General features: G+C 35.3%; 1 protein-coding gene and 2 long non-coding RNA genes across 3 annotated transcripts; 2 read left to right on the plus strand and 1 right to left on the minus strand.

Moving 5' to 3' along the window:
* The first annotated feature begins 429 nt into the window (after positions 1-429).
* Positions 430-5,550, plus strand: LOC122299150 (putative disease resistance RPP13-like protein 1). The gene is made up of 2 exons (XM_043109152.1): positions 430-4,730; positions 5,252-5,550. Exon 1 carries the CDS (start codon positions 595-597, stop codon positions 4,720-4,722), a length of 4,128 nt encoding a protein of 1,375 aa, XP_042965086.1. The 5' UTR covers positions 430-594; the 3' UTR covers positions 4,723-4,730; positions 5,252-5,550.
* LOC122299154 lies at positions 3,720-11,687 on the minus strand. The gene is made up of 5 exons (XR_006239611.1): positions 11,594-11,687; positions 11,335-11,439; positions 6,420-6,563; positions 3,942-4,622; positions 3,720-3,856 (listed from the first exon to the last, which is right to left on the minus strand). It is a non-coding gene; the product is annotated as an uncharacterized LOC122299154 (long non-coding RNA).
* On the plus strand, positions 11,511-13,446 carry LOC122299155. Its single transcript, XR_006239612.1, has 2 exons — positions 11,511-12,733; positions 13,056-13,446. It is a non-coding gene; the product is annotated as an uncharacterized LOC122299155 (long non-coding RNA).
* The last annotated feature ends 6,733 nt before the right edge of the window (positions 13,447-20,179 follow it).

Here is a 20,179-nt window from a genome sequence, read left to right on the forward strand (position 1 = left end):
CCCCCCCCCCCGATCCTCCGCCTCCCCCTTCAATCCTCTGCCTTCCCGGCCGAGCTCCGATCTGGGAAGAGGAAGAAAGGATCCATCACGGTGAAGACCGATCTCAGTCGCCGACACCAAACCGAGCTCTGCCTCTCTCGATCCCCCGCCCCCCCCCCCCCCCTTCAATCCTCCGCCCTCCCCTTAGATAGCAGCCGAGCTCCCTCCGTCGCCGATTTGATCCCGGATCGGAAGGATCCGCCGGTGCTCCCACTCCGCCGACCTCAGCTACGACCTCTCCAGCTTGCCGGGCAAGAGCACCTCGGCTTCACTCGGGATCGCGTCGGGATCGCGTCTGGATCGCGTAAGCCTGATCATACGTACTTAACGCGGACATCACAAAAACAGAAAAAGCATATATAAACATGAGAAAGAATCCAGCAAGCTAGGTCCCACCCACGTTCCTAAAACAACAACAAAAATAAAAATGGGATTCTTGCTATAGTCTTGCTTGCTTGTTTTCTCTCTTAACGAAAACAAAAAAGGCCTAAAACAATTGTGTTTCTTAATTTGCATACTTTCTCCTTCATTTGATTCCTTTCTCCGACGAAAACAATGGCAGAGCTCCTTCTTTCTGCATTCCTTGATGTGTTGTTTGACCGATTGACGTCTCCCGAGTTGCTGAAATTTGCTCGCCGAGAGGGACTTCGAAATCAGCTGGGCAAGTGGAGCAAAACCGTGGAAAGAATTCAAGAGGTGCTTGATGATGCAGAGGAGAAGCAACAGACTAAACAGACAGTGAAAGCTTGGCTTGATGATCTCAGAGACTTGGCCTACGATGTGGAAGATATACTGGATGAGTTCGCCACAGAAGCTTTGCAACGCAAGTTGATGGCTGGTGAAAGTCAAGCTAGCGCTAGTATGGTACGAAATCTTGTCCCTGCTTGTTGTACTAGTCTTACTCCTAGTGCTGTTACGATCAAGTTTAGGCTGGGGTCAAAGATAGAGAAAATAAGTACTAGATTTAATGATCTCGTGACACAAAAAGATCAACTTCATTTGAAGGAAAATTCTAGTACAAGACCAACCAAACGAAAAATACGTCCCTCAACTTCTGTGGTTACCGAAGATGAAATATACGGTAGGGAGGAAGTCAAAGAGGCTGTACTTCAATTATTGGTCAGTGAAAAACATAGTGATGCTTCGAATAAAGTACCCATTGTGATTCCTATAGTTGGTATGGGGGGTATCGGAAAGACAACCCTCGCCCAGCTTGTTTACAATGATAAAAAGGTCGATAGCTTTTTCGATTTTAAAGCATGGGCTTGTGTTTCTGAAGATTTTGATGCTGCTACAGTTACAAAAACAATTTTACAATCTGTGACTTTAAAAAACTGTGACGGCAAAGATCTAAATTCGTTGCAAGTCGAACTGAAGGAGAAATTAAGTGGGAAGAGGTTTCTAGTCATTCTTGATGATGTTTGGAACGATAACTACGAGGATTGGGATCGGCTACGTGCCCCTTTTGTAGCAGGGGCTCTAGGAAGTAGCATTATGGTCACAACTCGTAATCAGAGAGTATCATCAATGATGGGAACCATTAAAGTTGAACCTTTTCAGTTGGAGTTGTTGCCAACTGATGCTTGTTTGTCAATATTTTCCCTACATGCATTGGATGCAAAAGACTTTGGTGCACATCCAAACCTTAAAGATATTGGGGAGGAAATTGTTAAAAGGTGTAAAGGCTTGCCTTTGGCTGTAAAAACTGTTGGAGGTGTCTTGCGCGGTACCCAAGACCGCAATGAGTGGGACAAAGTTTTGAAAAGTAAGATATGGGATATACAAGAGAAGAGCAGCGGAATTGTTCCAGCTCTTATGTTAAGTTACCACCATCTACCTTCACATTTGAAGAGGTGCTTTGCTTACTGTTCAATACTACCAAAGGACTATGAATTTAAGGAGAAGGAGGTGGTTCTATTATGGATGGCAGAAGGTTTGATTAATCCAGGACAAGATGAAGAGGAAATGGAAGATTTGGGTAGAGAGTATTTTCGCAATCTGTTGTCAAGGTCATTTTTCCAAAAGTCACGCGGTATATATGAATCAAAATTTGTGATGCATGATCTCATCAATGATTTGGCTCAGTCGGTTGCAGGCGATACTTGCTTTAGAATGGAAGATAGGGTTGGAGGCAATAAGCATGATAATATTCCTATAAAGGCACGCCACTCATCTTATTTGGGAAGCCAATATGATGTAACTAAAAGGTTTGAGGTTTTTTCTAAACTCACAAGTTTACGTACATTCTTACCTCTCATGCTACCATATTCAAGCTTTTTGGCTCATCGTGTTCCTTTTGAATTGGTTTCAACATTACGTTGTTTAAGGGTGTTATCTTTCAAGAGCTACTGCATAACGGAGCTACCGGATTCTATTGGTGATTTGAAGCATCTGCGGTACCTTGACCTTTCCAAAACTCGAATTAGACTCCTGTCAGAATCAATAACTAGTCTCTACAACTTGCAAACATTGTTGTTGAAGAAGTGTACTAGGCTAAAGAAATTACCTTCAAAGTTTCGAAACTTGGTCAACCTGCGCCACCTCAACATTGAACGTGCAGAAAGTTTGGAAGGAATGCCTATGCAAATAGGTAAATTAACTTGTCTTCAAACACTGTCTAATCTCGTTCTGGGAAAAGACAATTGCTCTGGAATAAAAGAGCTTGGACCTTTGAAGCATCTTGGAGGGAGACTCTGCATTTCAAGACTAGAGAACGTGATAGAAGCTACAGATGCAAAGGATGCTGAATTAATTAAAAAGACAAAAATTAGTGCTCTGTCGTTGAAATGGAGTCGTCACATTGATGCGTCGAAAGACACGACAAGTGAACTAGAGGTACTAAATGGGCTACAGCCTCACGACGCTTTGAAGGAGCTCCGTATAACTAACTATGGTGGTACAAAATTTCCTAATTGGTTAACACCTCCATCATTTCCCAATATGGTGTCCTTGAGATTAGAAAATTGTTACAAGTGCACATCATTACCTCCATTGGGGAAATATTCGCCATCACTCAAAAATCTTTGGATCGAGGACATGGAGGAGTGTGAGCAGTGGAGTCCTTGTGAAGAATTTCCAAACCTACGTGAGCTTTGCCTTCGTAAGTGTCCGAAGCTATTAGGGAAGTTACCAAACAACCTTCCTTTACTAAACGACGTTGAGATAATTGATTGTGCGCAGTTGGTGGTCTCAATTTCATGCTTTCCAGATAAATGCAAATTTAAAATTGACAATTCCAGTGGGGTGGTGTGTGGAAGCAAGGTTACATTCAAATCAATAAAATTCGACAGATCACTTTCACCAATTTCTGATATGGAAGGGCTGGCAGAGTTGGAAGAGTTAACTATTGCTGACTGTGAGGAGCTGACGAATTTGTGGTCAGACAACATGGGATCACTGCCACATGATCTCCCATTTCTGCGTCGTCTCGAAATTTATAATTGTCCCAAACTAGTCTCTTTGGTGGCGGAAGAAGTTGATCAAGAGTATCTCCAACTCATAATCGAATCTATTTATATCTACAATTGCAATGCCTTGGAATCATTACCCAAGTCATTGATGTACAACAACACGTGTCTTCAGGATATTAAACTTGTACGCTGTGATTCGCTAACGCATTTTGCAAGAAGCCATCTGCCTCCAACTTTAAAGAAGCTATATATAGAACAGTGCAAGAGTATGAGGAATTTGGTGGAGGATGATGATAATGATACAAACAACAACAGCACTTTCTGTAGTGGCATCACATCTCTTCTTGAGTTCTTGCAAGTTTACTATTGTCCATCCCTTGAATCCTTAACATCAAGCGGAGAATTACCTGCAACACTTCAAGAGCTCTATATTATGAATTGTCCAAAGCTGGAGTCAGTAGCCAAGAGTTTTCATCATAACTCGTCTCTTACAGATATCACCATCGCCTATTGTGAAAATCTTCAATTGTTGAATGGTGGAGATCAGTTGCTCCTCCTCACCTCTCTTCAACATTTGAAAATATGGAATTGTCCGAGCATTTTATCATTTCCCAAAGAAGGTTTTCCCACAAACCTAACAACACTTGAGATCGGTGATATTAAAATCACTCAAGCCTTGTTCGATTGGGGGCTGGACAAATTCACTTACCTAAATCGACTTCAAATTGGTGGATGTCAGAATTTGGTGTCCTTTCCAGAGATGACGTTGCCTGCCTCTCTAACAAGCCTCCACATCTCAAAATTCTCGAATCTGGAATACCTGTCTTCCGAGGGCTTAAGAAAACTCACCTCTCTTAAAGATTTGTCGATCTATCACTGCGAGAAGCTCACATGTTTTCTAGAGGATGGCCTGCCTCCTTCGCTCCTAGTGCTTAATATCTTTCATTGCCAAAAGTTGATGTCCTTACCAAAGAATGGCCTGCCTCCCTCACTCCTAAAGCTTCGTATCTGGGATTGCCAAAAGTTGATGTCCTTACCAAAGAATGGCCTGCCTCCCTCACTCCTAGAGCTTTGTATCCATGATTGCCAAAAGTTGATGTCCTTACCAAAGAATGGCCTGCCTCCCTCGCTACAGACACTTGCAATCAATCTATGTCCTTTGCTGGAAAAACACTGCAAGAAAGATCAGAGAGGAGAGTGGCGCAAGATAGCTGACATCCCTTTTGTTCTAATTAATGACACATACATTTATGAGACAGAAACGGAGGAATAAATCCAAAGGTAAGTTTGTTCTGGCTCTGATCCAAATTTCCTTTGAATGTTGAATGTGGCATTGGAGAGATCCCGTCACTCCTATCGTATGCTGAATGTCTAACAATTCTTCTTGTGGTTTTTTTTGTTCTCGTTGGGTTTGCATAACCATATAATATTACTTTTATGTTTTAGTTTTTAAAGTCCATATATATCTTGGTATATCTTTTAGGATTAAGAATATGATAGTTAAGGCTTATCTTCTTATCTTCTTTTCTCCAAAAGAACTGTCTTCCTTGTCCAATTCATCCCTACCGAGAATGGACAAGGAATGATCTTTGTGCTCTATTTGAAAAAACTGAGTATAAACTGTTGCCTAAGCAGATAATGATAATGCCATTGAGAAAGATCATAAAAGGTTAAATTCTTTTATGAATTAGTAGTTTTGGATTGGAATTCTATTTTTATGTTTAACGTTGTTGTGACAGTTTATCGAGTACCTTAAAATTCATTTATGCATTCCTAACAAAAGATCCAATTTCACATTCTAGAGTCCCAAAATTGAGACCCACGTTTGCTGAGATCATGGATGCTTTGAAGCCATTGCAGAAGCCAATAATTAGTTCTCAAGTTCCCAGGCCAAGCACATCCACAGGCAGTGGCCATCAGAAGGCTCTGCCATCAATTGCAGAAGAAGCAGGCTAGAAGAGCAAACTATATCATCATACTCTTTGTCATTGGACTGTAAAAATATGGGGTGAAGTTCTAGATTACCTTGGACAAGTCTGAGAAAGTGATGTGTTGATTTCTCTACATTCAATCCAATTTGAGATTGTGATTCTTTTTTGTCAATTCCCTTTTTTCCCCATCACAGTGCAGCTATCCTCAAGGTTATATATTTGTTTGTAGAAATCCTTTGAAATTGTTGTAATCAATGTTTTGAAAAAATTTCTTTTTGTGGAGTTCTTCCATTTTGATTTTGTAACTGAATTGAGACAGATAGAATACAATCTGCATAAGTTGTTGGTACGAGGATGAGCAAGGGACAGCATTCCCTTTATGTTCTACAATTATTTCACAGAATGGTCCATTTTACGACCAACCAAGGTGATTGCAATTTCATCAAAAATACTAAAATTTTTTGTTGATATAAGTTTTACATTTTTTGTTGCCAAGGTGAAATATTCTCGTTCAAAGCTTTACTTGTGGCTGTTCCATTTGTTTTGGCTTCCAAAGTTTTTTGGCTTGAGATTTCGTGGATTTTTTTTCATGATCTTATGCAAGAATGCTTCCTCCACATTCAGATTCTTTTGTACTGCAGATGTTTCCGTGAATTTACCAAATCAGATTTCTCTCGGCTTCTGGGTCCCATCTGAGTTGGATTAATATAATCAATAGAGAAAGTCCTCTGGCTGAGTTTAAACTGGACCCACCCTTTCAAGCAACTTTAGATGAGTTTTTGCAATATTACAAAAAAAGAAAATCCCACAGCCTAGCTCTTTTATAATTCCTATATCTGTTTCTGGATTTATTAATTTGTCTTTCATAATCTATATATTTGGAACCAATCTATATAGAAGAAGTTTGATTAATAGAAGAAGTTTGATTAATCTAAACGAAAGGTAGATGATAAAAGGAAAAAAAAACACAGATAAAGAAAGGATTGCAAACTTTATAGTCTGGTAAGCAAATTCCCCAATAGTGGGTTTGGAATCTTACCGGAATTCATCATTTGCAAACCTTCAGATAAGATTTGATCTCCCAACCACAGAGTCTCCAGTAAGAACTGTCTTGAATAGATAATCACAATCTTCCTGAAATGCATCAGCCATTTATTTTGTATTTCTTTTGCTCTGAATCCCTCTGATCAAGAAAGACAAAAGGAAAATAAAAAATTTTTGAGAAGAAAACGAAGGATATAAGAAGAGGGAAATATCTATATGTATATCAGTATATATATATATGTACGTATTTCAAACAAAGTACTTTTAGCAGTTCCATTGGCATTGGTTTTTGGAGGGTAAAGAGTATTTACATGTGAAAACTTTGAGGAAAAGACATCATGGCAGTTTCCTGATGTTATCAAGATCTGTGGTTGTCATTAACAAACAGGGCAAATATAAATTTTCATATTTAATATTTATGTTGATGTGTCGAGGCTTGATTAGAAGGTCTTCCCTCGTACAAATTGATGATTTAACTTATTCAGAAGCAAATTAATTTTGGTTTCTCTAAAAGTTGTTTAGTAGTGATCATAGTTAATCATTCCATTGAATTGTCTTGTCTGAAACATATATTTTTTTTTAAAAGCATAATTTCTTAGAAGAAAATGTGGCAAAATAGAAGACAGTTTTATGTCAGTAAAAGAAAAAATCTCTTAAACTTCATGTCAATGAGGTTGAACAGATCACTTTTTCCAGATCCATTGTTAGCAGAAAAATATGCTGCCCTTCATGCAACTATTTTGGGGATTGAGCTAGGTTTCAAGAGGATCATACTAAAAGGGGATGCTCTTCTTGTTGTCAAGGCTATTGAAAGCACATAAACAACTTTGGACAGTAAAGGCATGCTCGTTTGTGATGTTAAAAAAATGCTTTGTCAGTATGATAGCTGGGCTGTTAAACATGTAAGGAGAGAAGCAAATGTCGTTGCTCATGCTCTAGGACAAAATGCATTATCTATCTCTGATGTCATCATTGACATAGAGGAAGTTCCATTTTGTATTCAATCTCTTTTATAGAGTTTTTTTTATCAATAAAAGATTTTCTTTCCCTAAAAAAAAAAAAAAAAAAGAGAGAGTACGAGGTGTTTGTAACTTCTTGGGGTCTGTATTCATGATATATATTGAAATTCTAACAATTTTTATTTTACCTTCTGAAAATATATCTAACTTGCACAGATTAGTTCTCACAGATGCCACACCTGCACAACTGTAAGTTGTTTATCTCAGTTTATGATTATGTTTTGTGGGATTGGAATTAGCTATTATTTTGGCTTTTGATGTGTGTATCTTTCGGATGATGCTTTAATACTTGCAGAATGACAGAAGAAGCTGCGCTACAAGTGGAAATATATGGGCTCCAGACATGCCTACCATCCATTTCAAACTGGCAAATTGCTGAACTTGACAAACTTGACAAATTATTGGGCTCCAAAACTGCCATGTTTTGAACGAAGGGAAAGTTGCATTTTCCAAGAGGCCTTCTCTGTTGTTTAGCATATGTTCACAGTTACAGAACATTGAAGTCAAATAGATGTTTAAATGCTAAGGAAAAAATTCTGAAATGGCAAACACCTCCTGAAGGATAAGCTGAGTTTTGATGGGAGTCCTAGTTAGGATTCACTTAAAGCAGGCTATGAGCAAAAAGGAAGAGGCTATTGCAGATGTGGAAGACTGTCCTTTAAACTTTGCGATGGTGGGCATTTTAGACATTTTATCCAATCAAGTTATATAGACCTCTTGAATTTTTGAGGAAGTTGGAACCACGTGGGTAATCAAAGTCCTTTGTTTGTGAAAAAAGAGTTTTGCTACATACAAGCACAGTCGCGTACTAATCTGTGTACCAACACTGATTCATTCATACTTAAAATTTAAATTAACACTGTTTTCAATAAAATCTACTTTTTGACCAATCACATCACATTAGTACACAAATTAGTGCACAATTGTGCTTGTAACTATACTTTTCCGTGAAAAAAAGGTTACTAGTTGTGTGTCTCATTTTGTTTGTTCATCTATATTGCCCAAGACTCGCTATCTTTTCATTTTACTTCTCTGTTTCTCCTTTAGAAGACTTCACGGTAGGTGGTATTTATTTTGGGTAGGGCTATTAAAAAAAAAATTAATCTATGAAATCAACTAAACCAATCATGTGTTCAGTCTGATTTGGAACTGGTCTAGTCTAGTTCCAATTCCTAATAATTAAAACCAGTTAGATGTTGAATTTTGCACTTTTAAGTCCCACATCGGTGGGTTAGTAAGAAAGGGCAGGTTTTTAAGATTATAAATAAGGGGCTTAGCCTCTTAGTTTAGGTGCACCAGTTGAAAGTTTATCTAGTAACTTTTGACTTTAGTTAAATTCCTCTATTAACCTTTTGTAAAAGGGAAAGAGGTGTAAAGTTAAAGTTTTACTAGTGGGGTAGCTTTGTAGGTGTGGTGAGGAGAAAAATTGTGTGATTGTAACAATTTTTCACATAGTGAATTTTCTTCTTTGGGTCTGGTGGTTTTTTCTCCTGTTTTGGAGTTTTCACGTAAATTTCTTGTGTTGTTATTATTTCTCTATTTTTCTTGTTATTCCTGCAAAGGGTAGATCCTAGGGGGGGTGAATTGGAAGGTCCAAATTCCCAACAATTGGTATCAGAGCCACTAGGTTCTTTTTGTGGGGTGGAGCTTTGGTGTGGTAGTGTGGATACGTACAGTCTAAGGAGGTTCTGTCTAGGAGATTGGAAATTTTAAGTGTGTCCATTGTGACCCTCCAATCTTTCCTGGGAACTGACTTAGTGAGGTACTATTCATTTCTACAGTAAATTCATCAAAGCAATGTCAGGAAGTAGGCCTTCAAATCTTGTCAAATTTGAGGTGGAGAAATTTGATGGGAGAATCAATTTTGGCTTGTGGCAAGTACAAGTCAAGGATGTCTTGATTCAATCAGGATTACACAAAGCATTGAAGGGCAGACCAACACCTGAAGTCAGCACTGGTACTAGTGTGACTGGTGAAAGTAGCAGATATAAAATGAGCGATGAAGATTGGGAGGATCTGGATTTGAGAACAGCAAGTGCGATACGTTTGTGCTTGGCCAAAAATGTTCTTGCAAATGTGCATGGAATATCTACGGCAAAGGAACTCTGGGAAAAACTTGAAGAGTTGTATCAGACGAAGGGCGTCTCAAATCGTGTGTACCTGAAGGAGCAGTTTCATACACTGCGGATGAGTGAAGGTACAACTATTTCAGATCATTTAAGTGTTCTCAATGGCATTGTCGCTGAGCTAGAAGCTATTGGAGTTAAAATTGATGATGAGGATCAAGCCTTGAGATTCATCTGGTCTCTTCCACCTTCCTATGAGCACATGAAACCTATTTTGATACATGGGAAGGAGAAAATAATTTTTTCAGAGGTTACCAGTAAAATATTTTCTGAAGAGAGAAGACTAAGTAGTGGAAGTAATGTTCCACATGAGAACTTAGTGATGGTAGCAGCTGGAAATGGGAAGATGAAGAACCCCATGAAGAAGAAAGTAGTCTGCTGGGAGTGTGGACAATCTGGGCACGTCAAGAAAAATTGTCCAAGAACTGGAGCAGGTTCGGCAAGTGGCTCCAAGTCAGTAAATGGAGATACTGGAAATGATGCTAATATTGTGTCTCTCTCCATGGAAGATTTTGCTCTTTAAAAAGAGACATGTACATCCTCATGGCATGTCGCTAATTCCCAAAGTTGTCATGATAGAGGATGTGTTAATGTTAGCGGGTCCACAAGTTTGCACACAGGCATTGGTTTGGCATTGATGCAGGGTGTGTGGTGGAAATTCATGTCGATGGCTGATGAACTTCCAGGAAAGCCAAACGTGGAAGTTACACCATAATTTTCAGCAAGGTTGTTTTTCGACATGGTCCGAAATGAAATGCTTGGAATTGGTTTATTCTAAGTGGGTATGCTTTTATGGTGAAGCATGATAGCGGAAGCTATGAAGATCTTCATTGAGGTGGAGCTTGGCTGTGGGACCAGTCAAAGTCGCAAGGTGGAGATTGTTGAATTTTGCACTTTTAAGTCCCACATCGGTGGGTTAGTAAGAAAGGGCAGGTTTTTAAGATTATAAATAAGGGGCTTAGCCTCTTAGTTTAGGTGCACCAGTTGAAAGTTTATCTAGTAACTTTTGACTTTAGTTAAATTCCTCTATTAACCTTTTGTAAAAGGGAAAGAGGTGTAAAGTTAAAGTTTTACTAGTGGGGTAGCTTTGTAGGTGTGGTGAGGAGAAAAATTGTGTGATTGTAACAATTTTTCACATAGTGAATTTTCTTCTTTGGGTCTGGTGGTTTTTTCTCCTGTTTTGGAGTTTTCACGTAAATTTCTTGTGTTGTTATTATTTCTCTATTTTTCTTGTTATTCCTGCAAAGGGTAGATCCTAGGGGGGGTGAATTGGAAGGTCCAAATTCCCAACATTAGAAACCGGTCTGATTCCAGTTTTGAAATTTAGAACGCTGGTTCGAACCGAACTAGATCGATAGATAAATATATATGTTAATTTTTTATACTATATATGATTTTTATATTATATATTATATATATATTAAAAATAAACTCAAATCTTATAAAAATTGACTCAAAGAGCAAATTGAGTCCATTTTTATAAGATTGAGTTTATTTTTAATTAAATTACATGCTTACGTTAGTTTATTGTTAATCCAAATTGAAAGAGAGAAAAAAAAAATATGAGTAATAAACAATAATATAGGAAATGTATAGGTTTTGCCCTTGAAATTAAATAAAACATATAAGAAGACAAAGTGGGGTCCATACAAAAGTTAGGTTATAGTGATGGTAGTACTCGAAGGAGAGTAAGTAAATAAAATAAAAAAAAAAGTACTTGAAGGGAGAGGAGGTAAAATAAAAAGAAGGGGCAGGTTCATGTTACCTCCATAGGTGGTTTGCTTTAATCCAAAAGGTGGACCAATTGCTTGTGGCATTAAGTCACAATCAGAAGAAAGACACTGCAATCATCTATTTTGAGTCTTTGACACTAGAAGAACTCCATTTCCATTGTATCCATATTTTCATTCAAGAAAACAGGAATATAGTAGGATAGTTAGATGCGAAAAAAAAACTGATCGTCTTACATTTGCGCATTAGATTCTTGAAATTTGAAAGAAAGAAGTGGAAAGAGGGTCTCTTACAATTCCCTAGTTGTACTTGAGCGCTTGTTGAGCCATGCATGGACCAGAGAGTAGTGTAGCAGGGAGCATTTCAAAGTGATAAGGATGCTATATATATTAGTGAAATGGAAAGCTTTCTCTATATATTCCTCTTCCATTTGATTTTCTCGATCTGCTGAAGTGCATATATGCTTGGGAACCCTTTATTCATTGCGTATGCTTTTCCACCTCCCTTAATTATATTCTTCTTTTTGATTCCTTCCTACAAATGTGTTTTCGATCGAGTTAAAGTCGTATCAATAAAAGATGGTTATGTTAACTTTCCTGACTACCCATCACAATTAATATTGATTTGGGAGATTAATTGAATTTGTTACCGGATATATTTGGTCCATTATTCATTCCGATTTGGCTAACAAGCCCTTCATTTTCTCATATGGTGACGACTTTGACAATAGGAAATTGTGAAACTGCCAATACTCAAATTTCTTTCTATCTAGGGCATGGCTAGCTTGCGTTGGTCACGAGTTTTGTGGACACGGTTCAACATAATGTTTTAGATCCTCGAGGAATTTGAGTTTCGTGAATATGAAGGAGTGCTGGAGTCCTTGCAAAAGAGTCCGTCTATTTTTTGCTTTATTTTTTCATACATTTTTTAACATCTTTAAATTTTTTTTAAAAAAAAATTCACTTTCTTAATCTCTAAAGAAAAAACAAAAATGGGAACATACTATGGAGACCCAACTCTCGGTGGGTTAGCATTTCTCCTTTCGAAATGTTTCCATTAATTCTACATCACTTTTCCTGGATTACGTGTCCGAAGCTATTGGGAAAGTTACCAAAGAGACTTCCTTTACTAAAAAGTGTTGAGATAAATGACTGTGGACAGTTGGTGGTTTCAGTTTCAAGCTTTCCAGATCAATGCAAAATAGTAATTGATAGATCCGAAGGGGTGGTGTGCGGAAGTAATTTGGTTATAACCAGAAGGATTTGATTCTGTTCGTACAATCTCTTAACTCACTTGTAGAATAGAAGGATTTGATGTGGAGGGGCTAGCAAAGTTAGAAGATCTCTGATTCTCTGATCCAAAGGTCCTTTGAATGTTGAATGGTGGCATTGGAGAGATCCCATCACTACTATTGCTTGCTGCAACTCTGGTTGGTATGTTGAGTGTCTAAATATTCTTCTTGTGGCTTTTTGTGCTCGTTGGGTTTGCATAACGTCATAACTAGTGTTTGTCAAAATTTTCAAATCTCCAAGCAAAGAGAGAAATTTTTATAGAAAAAAAAAAAATCCCCTGTTTTACTGATTGAGAATATTAATATACATGTAAGAGATTGATGAGTAGAAGAACTGTTGGAGTTATAGTGAATTCTATAAGCCAACATGATTGTAGAAAATTGATTTTGGCAATTATGCAACGTGATCTTAGTAGGTATACTAATATAAAATTTCTAAAAAGAGCAGCTACTCTTGTTCTCAGGTTGAAGGAGGACAAAAAGTTATAAACCAGCCAGCAATGGATGCCATATATTTGCTGTCTTCACAATGGCTGGATCCTGGATTCTTCTCTAAATCAACATACTCGATCTTCTAAAATTGCAGCAGCAAGTTGTTATTAATGTTGGCATGCCAAGTCTTTCTTTGTGGTTTTGCTATTCATATCCACATAATCATTGTCAGGCTATAAGCGACACCTTTTCATGGTAATATTTTGGAGGCCCAATGCTTATACTTAAGAGCTGTCAAGAAGCTGCTTAAAACGTTCACTTTTTCTTTTTCCCCTGTTGATGCAATTTGTCATTTATTTTATCTAATTGTAAATTTGTAATGAATCAAAGTAATCCCATTTTCATGTTGAAGTACAAACTTTATGCCTGTAATTCCCAAGCATTTCTTTTGTAACTTGGAATTTCTCATGTTGAATTTCTTTTGTTCTTCTCTCTAGATTTTGTGGGGTTAGCATCCCATACATTAGATTGTTGGATATATATTTATTTAAGCTAACAAAGGCCTTTGTTGAGTGGTCTTGCAATGATTCATTTACCTAAAAAAAGGCTTACTCCTCTTAACTTCAAGAGAAGGATGCTTGCGATGACAGGTACTTGAGATACAGCAAGGTCATCAAATTCCTTTATTTGTGAAAAGTCATTGCACATTTGCGGAATACAGTAGGATACTTGGAGACCGAAAAAACTACCTCAATTTTTATTTAGGGAAAGCAGGATTGTAAAAGGATAGCTAGAGATGGAAAAAACTGATCGTTTGCAGAACCTATCAACCTGAAGAATATTAGACACTATACCGATGTCTAAGATCACGCATATGGGAATTGAGTATGGATTAGGGGTAGCAATACGTGACAGGACCTGTGAACTCCATATGAACACGACACGAAATTAGCAGGTTTTGATTTTACGTTAATGGGTTTGGATAAAAACAGGTTGATTAGTTAAGACACGATTTATAAACAGATCAATAATGGGTTAATTTATTTAACACAAAATCAGACTGTTTTGACATGTTTAGAATTTATTTCAAAATTAAAATTTTATTATTGTTAACGATTGGTATCTCACAGTATGCTTATATGTTTATTGTTTTTATTATTGAGATTGTAATTTAATTTAGATCTATGCTCGTATTTGTTATTGTATGGTATGTAATATTGGTTTTATTATATTTTAAAATTTGAAAAATATTTATATATATATTTTTTAAGATGTTGTGGTTATTAATAAATATAGGTTTTAAATTTTATATGAAATTATATTAATCAGACTAAATGAATTATGCGTTTTAGTGATTGCTGGGTTCTAGAATCTTGGCATGTTAGGCCATAGCAACGGGGAGGAAATTGGAACCTATGTTGAAAAACTTATGACTAGCGAGCTTTATAGAAATGTGATCGATGAAAAATGATTTATATAGTCTTTCATGCAGTCATTTTGGATGCAGGATACGAACACGAGCTTAATGGATTGAGTTCAGATTTATTTATATAGTCAAATATTTATGAATTGACAAGATATGAACATGAGCTGAAAACACGATGTACCACCCCTAATGTGATTAGGCTCATTTTGAAAATCTAGGCCACAGAACCCACCGGTGCTATGCGTGTGATTGTTGAAATCATGGAATTGCGGTGGCACGTGTGGCTCAAACGTGGCTTGGGCGTAACGTTAGGCTCACGTGCTTGTTGGACGGCAGAGCCGCTTAGCACATTTCATAGAACAACGCATTGGGAGTACAGTGGTATATTTTTTATGTAGAAACACAAACAATGGAGTGAAATGCAGTAAAATTATGCAAGAAAAGGAAAAATATTTTTTGTTATAAAAAAAAAAGAAATTAACTATATATATATATTTAATTGACATGGGAAAAGTTGAAATACTATACAACGTATTTAATTCTAAATTGCCGCAAAAGCCTCTTTTCTTTTCTTGACATTAATCTTAACTCGAATATTATGCATAAATAATGAGTTTATCTATATAAATAATCTTAACTTGACATTAATCTTTTCTTGACATTAATCTTAACAACGTCATTTTCTTTATTTGTTACCAACTGCATGCAGCCTTTGAATCCACTCGGAGAATGAATATGGGCTCCCATGGCACAAGTCCCAAGGAACATGGGCTCGGACTTCGTTCCATTATTCATTCCATAACTGAATTGAGGATTAAAGCTTTTGTTCTGAATTTTCTATCCACTTCTGTTATATGTTTGATTTTTATTTCTCGATTTTTGTTTGTTTAAAAAATAAACTCAATGAAAACTTGTAGTTAATATCCTCTATATTTTTGGTCTACAAGGTTGTCTCAAGGATTCAGATGATTACCTTAACTAATTTCAAATCACCCAGTTGAAATTGGATAGACACTTGCAAAAATATGAAATTCGCTACACAAGAATAGTGAGTTCTCTAAAAAGTTCATGAGACTTCATTCAAAGAAAAACTTAAGCTCGAGCAAAATTTTTGCAAGATTTGCCATTTTAGACTCGAAATGCTTGTGAGACATGACTCATGTAACTTTTGTGATTTGAGGATTTATAAATTAAATTATCTCGTTATCCAAAAACAAAAATATTTTAACTTTACAATATTTTTATTGAACTTTTTTCTCATTTTTCAAAATTCTATAAAACATCATAATTTAAATTATTTTATTATTATTTAAAAATATCTTATTACTATTTACAAATATTTCATCATATTTCGCTTTCCAAAAGAGGCTGGTAGGTTTGGTAGCTAAGATGAGATACAAGTTTTTTAAATTTTTTCAAATTTCAACATATAATATAATAAACAATTCAATCTTTTCAAATCTCAAAATAATAATAATATTAAAAAAATAATATTTGATTCAACTTTAATTTAAAATAAAAAAATTCTCACCTCACCTTCCAAACCTATCCAATTTAATTTTATTTATTTATTGGATTGGTAGGTAAGTAGAATCAATGAGGCCAGCTGCAGAATTTAATCGGAGGAATCGATGAAAAAACAGAGTTACAGAGTGGAAAATGACTTGTGACGATTGTACATAAAAAGTCTATGAGTTTCAGTCAGCTATTAATGCCATCAAAAACTAAGCCATCTACCATACTGTCACGAATTTAATTAAATGATGGAGACAACACGATAGATCATAACGTTGACGAATTTAATGGCTTAAAATTAGAGACAACACGAACTTGGGAACTAATGATTTGATGTCATATAAAAAATATTTAGAGAATAATAATAAAATAAATGATAAATATCATATACTTTCGTTATCTTTTATAATTTTATTCAAGGTGTTGAGACTATATATTGCGAGTATAATTTTGAGTAGAAAAACAATACTTTCTTCTCAAAATTCAATTAATCCGTATGGAATTTTAGATCATGTTCATCTGGTGTTCAAGTCAAGCCAGACTTGGTTGGTTCTCACAGTACATGATAATACTCTAGTCATAAATGAATTATTTAATATAAACCATAAATACATACCCAAGATTTTTAAAAGAAATCAAATGATCTTATCTTAAAAATTTTCGGTAAGACGTTGATTAATCCGTGTCTGTAGACAAGGCTTCCACCATCAGTAAACAATCACTCTAAGCACCACTTTGGAAATCCCCAAATGCAAACTGAATTGTAGTCATCGTAGCCATAAGTAATTCTCTGCTGCTTTTGAATGTTGAGATAAGTTGGCATACATAAAATGGACCCTATAATAAAGTTGAAATTTTCTACTAAATTGAAGGAGACTTTTGAAATTCTTGGGATAATTCTTGGGATAAGTACTTTCCCTAGACAAATAAAGAAAGAAATAAAACAATTTCGAGGAAATTGTTCTAGATAAAGAGAGATAATGGTAATAATAGTCTCTATATATAACTCTAACGGCTGATTTGTTTTCACAATTCATCTCAACTCATCTAATTTTATCTCATCTAATTATTTAAACTTTTTTAAATTTTCACAAAAAATACAACAAATAATTCAACTTTTTTAAATTTCAAAATAAAAATATTACTAAAAAATTATATTCTAATAGTATTTTATTCAACTTTCATCTCATCTTATCTTAAATTAAAAGCTAACTTACACACCACAATTCCAAAGATGTACTTAATCAAATAACTATTCAAGGAGATACAAAATCAGTCCACAACGCCATATATAGCACTAAAGGATCCCCCTAAGAACTAGCAAATTGTACCAATCTTCAACAAAATCAAAGTTATCTTGTTGGATCACAAAGATTGGGACTTCTCGTGGGTTCCGTGTAGTGCAAACCCTGGTGCATACGACCAAGGGGTTTTATAATCAATCTAAGGGTTGTAGAGCTCGCCAAGCTGAGTTTGAGCTGATCAAACATGAGCTCTAGTGGAGTGGAGTTATTTATCGATCTTTGTTTGTACTCTTTAACGAGCTTGAGCTGAGCTGAGCCAAATCTAGTCGAGTTATTACTCAAGTTTTGTACTCTTATATATATCTTTTGAATGAATTGAATAATTAAAAATATCAAATTAAAAACACAGATAAATTGCAACTTTTTAAATTTTCAATAAAAAATTATATTCAAGTAATTTTTTAACTTTATAGCATTTTTATTCAATTTTTTTTTCTCACGTGGTGGAGTAGTCCATTACTTGAATCTTAAGATACATCATTTATTCAATTTGGTATGTTTGTTGAATGAGTTATTCTATTCATGCAGAAAGTTAATGCATAAAACACATTATCTATTTCACTTATATGATAATATTTTATTTATAAATCCACCTCTATTTATAAATAAAATTTTTCTTTATTATAAAATAACGGGGCCATCTCATGTGGTGGAGTAGTCCATACAATGTGATTAAATTAATGAATCAAGGAAAAAGCAGAGTACTGGAGCTAATAAGTCAGCAATAATTAATGCCATAAAAACTGAGCCATCTACCCATAAAGAATTTCCAGGAAATTAAATGAGAAATCTGAAATTCTTATTTCACTAATATTAAGAGATTTGGATTCCGTTGATGGATCATTGAGAACATGTCTGGAGGGAGCTTTGGATTTCTTCGTTACAAAACTCTCACCTGCATTTGGATGTTGAGATAAATTGAATTAAATTATAAATAGTAATATTTTATAAATCTCATTGAGACGGGTTTAATTTTTTTAAGTTAAAATATATGAAATATGTTGAAATGATTTTAGTTTTTATATGAGAAATTAAAAAAATAATAAATCTCAAAATAATAATAATATTAAAAAAATAATAATTGATTCAACTTTAATCTAAAATAAAAAATTCTCATCTCACCATCAAAACATATACAATTTAGTTTTATTTATTTATTGGATTGGTAGGTAAGTAGAATCAATGAGGCCAGCTGCGGAATTGAATCGGAGGAATCGATGAAAAAACAGAGTTACAGAGTGGAAAAAGACTAGTGATGATTGTACATAAAAAGTCTTTGGAGTTTCAGTCAGCTATTAATGCCATAAAAAACTAAGCCATCTACCATACTGTCACGAATTTAATTAAATGAAAGAGACAACACGATAGATTATAACATACGTTGACGAATTTAATGGCTTAAAAATAGAGACAACATGAACTTGGGAACTAATGATTTGATTTCATATAAAAAATATTAAAAGAATAATAATAAAATAAATGATAAATATCATATACTTTCGTTATCTTTTATAATTTTATTCAAGGTGTTGAGACTATATATTGCGAGTATAATTTTGAGTAGAAAACAATACTTTCTTCTCAAAATTCAATTAATATATTTCAAATCAATGAAATTTATTCCCTTTTTCCAGCTTTTGAATTTCTTTTTAAAGTTTTCCGAAATCTATTTGTATAGTCACAAGTACTTATTTGTGTATTTGCATTCGTTAGTGCATGGGAACTTTTGTTGTCGATCTCTCTCTCTTTTCTATTTAATCCGTACGGAATTTTAGATCATGTTGATATGGTGTTCAAGTCAAGCAAGACTTGGTTGGTGCTCACGGTACAAGATAATACTCGAGTCACAAATAAATTATTTAATATAAACCATAAATACAGACCCAAGATTTTTAAAAGAAATCAAATGATCTTATCTTAAAAATTTTCGGTAAGAAGTTGATTAAATTTGTGGTGGTCCCATGTGACTGAACCAAATAAAAGAAGAATTAAGAATCATCACAAAAGAGAAAAAGCATATATAAATTAACAAGAGAAAGAAGCAAGCAAGTTAGGTCGACCCACCCACGTTCCTATAACAACAAAAATTGAATTCTCGCTATAGCAATAACAACTTTGTAAGCTAAGTGATCACAAATGCCAACAAATGCCCTTCAAATTCTTCCGATTCTTCTATTTTTAATATCCTCACACATATCACAACTTTACTAATTAAGTCCTTAATTCCCAAGTTCGACTGCTCAAAAAATTCATCGGCACCAGAACCAATGGGCGCATCAATCAATTGGCACAACGGGCCACAACAAATAATACTTTTGTCTGCATACTTCTTATCAAATTACCTCAATGTTTACTAGACTTTCACAGTGAGTGAAAAAGACACCCATCAGTAACTTGGCTTTATAAATTACCATTGCTCTGACTAATGGTGTTTTTTGTGAAGTTTGGGAAGGTATTGGTGATTTATAATAGTGGTAGATGTTAGAGTCCTATGAAATTACTATTTCTGCATAACTTCATATTTTTCCATGGTTTTTTTTTTTTTTTTTAGTTTTAGTTTTTTATTTCACTTGCTGAGATTTTGCGAAATCTCACAGTAGTGTCCCCACCTACGGTTCTGCATAAACTTTGATGCAGAGGGAGATTACGAGTATGGAGGTCTAGATCCGTCCAGAGAGTGAAGACTTAGGGGCATTTTTTTTATTTGGATTTTCTTTAAATTTATCCAGATGACTGTAATACTTTTATGCCGAAATTTGGTAAATATTGTGGCTTATGGATATTTGTTTGGTGTTGTAGCTTTAATTTATATTAATGTTAGAATTAAAGATTGTCCTTTTAAAATTTTTTGCTGTGAATTAGCTGCACACTATTGTATTGCATGTAAGCACATGCTTGCTGTCACAGTGCA

Source organism: Carya illinoinensis, chromosome 16 (genome assembly GCF_018687715.1).
Source record: "Carya illinoinensis cultivar Pawnee chromosome 16, C.illinoinensisPawnee_v1, whole genome shotgun sequence".
NCBI classification, from domain to species: Eukaryota; Viridiplantae; Streptophyta; class Magnoliopsida; order Fagales; family Juglandaceae; genus Carya; species Carya illinoinensis.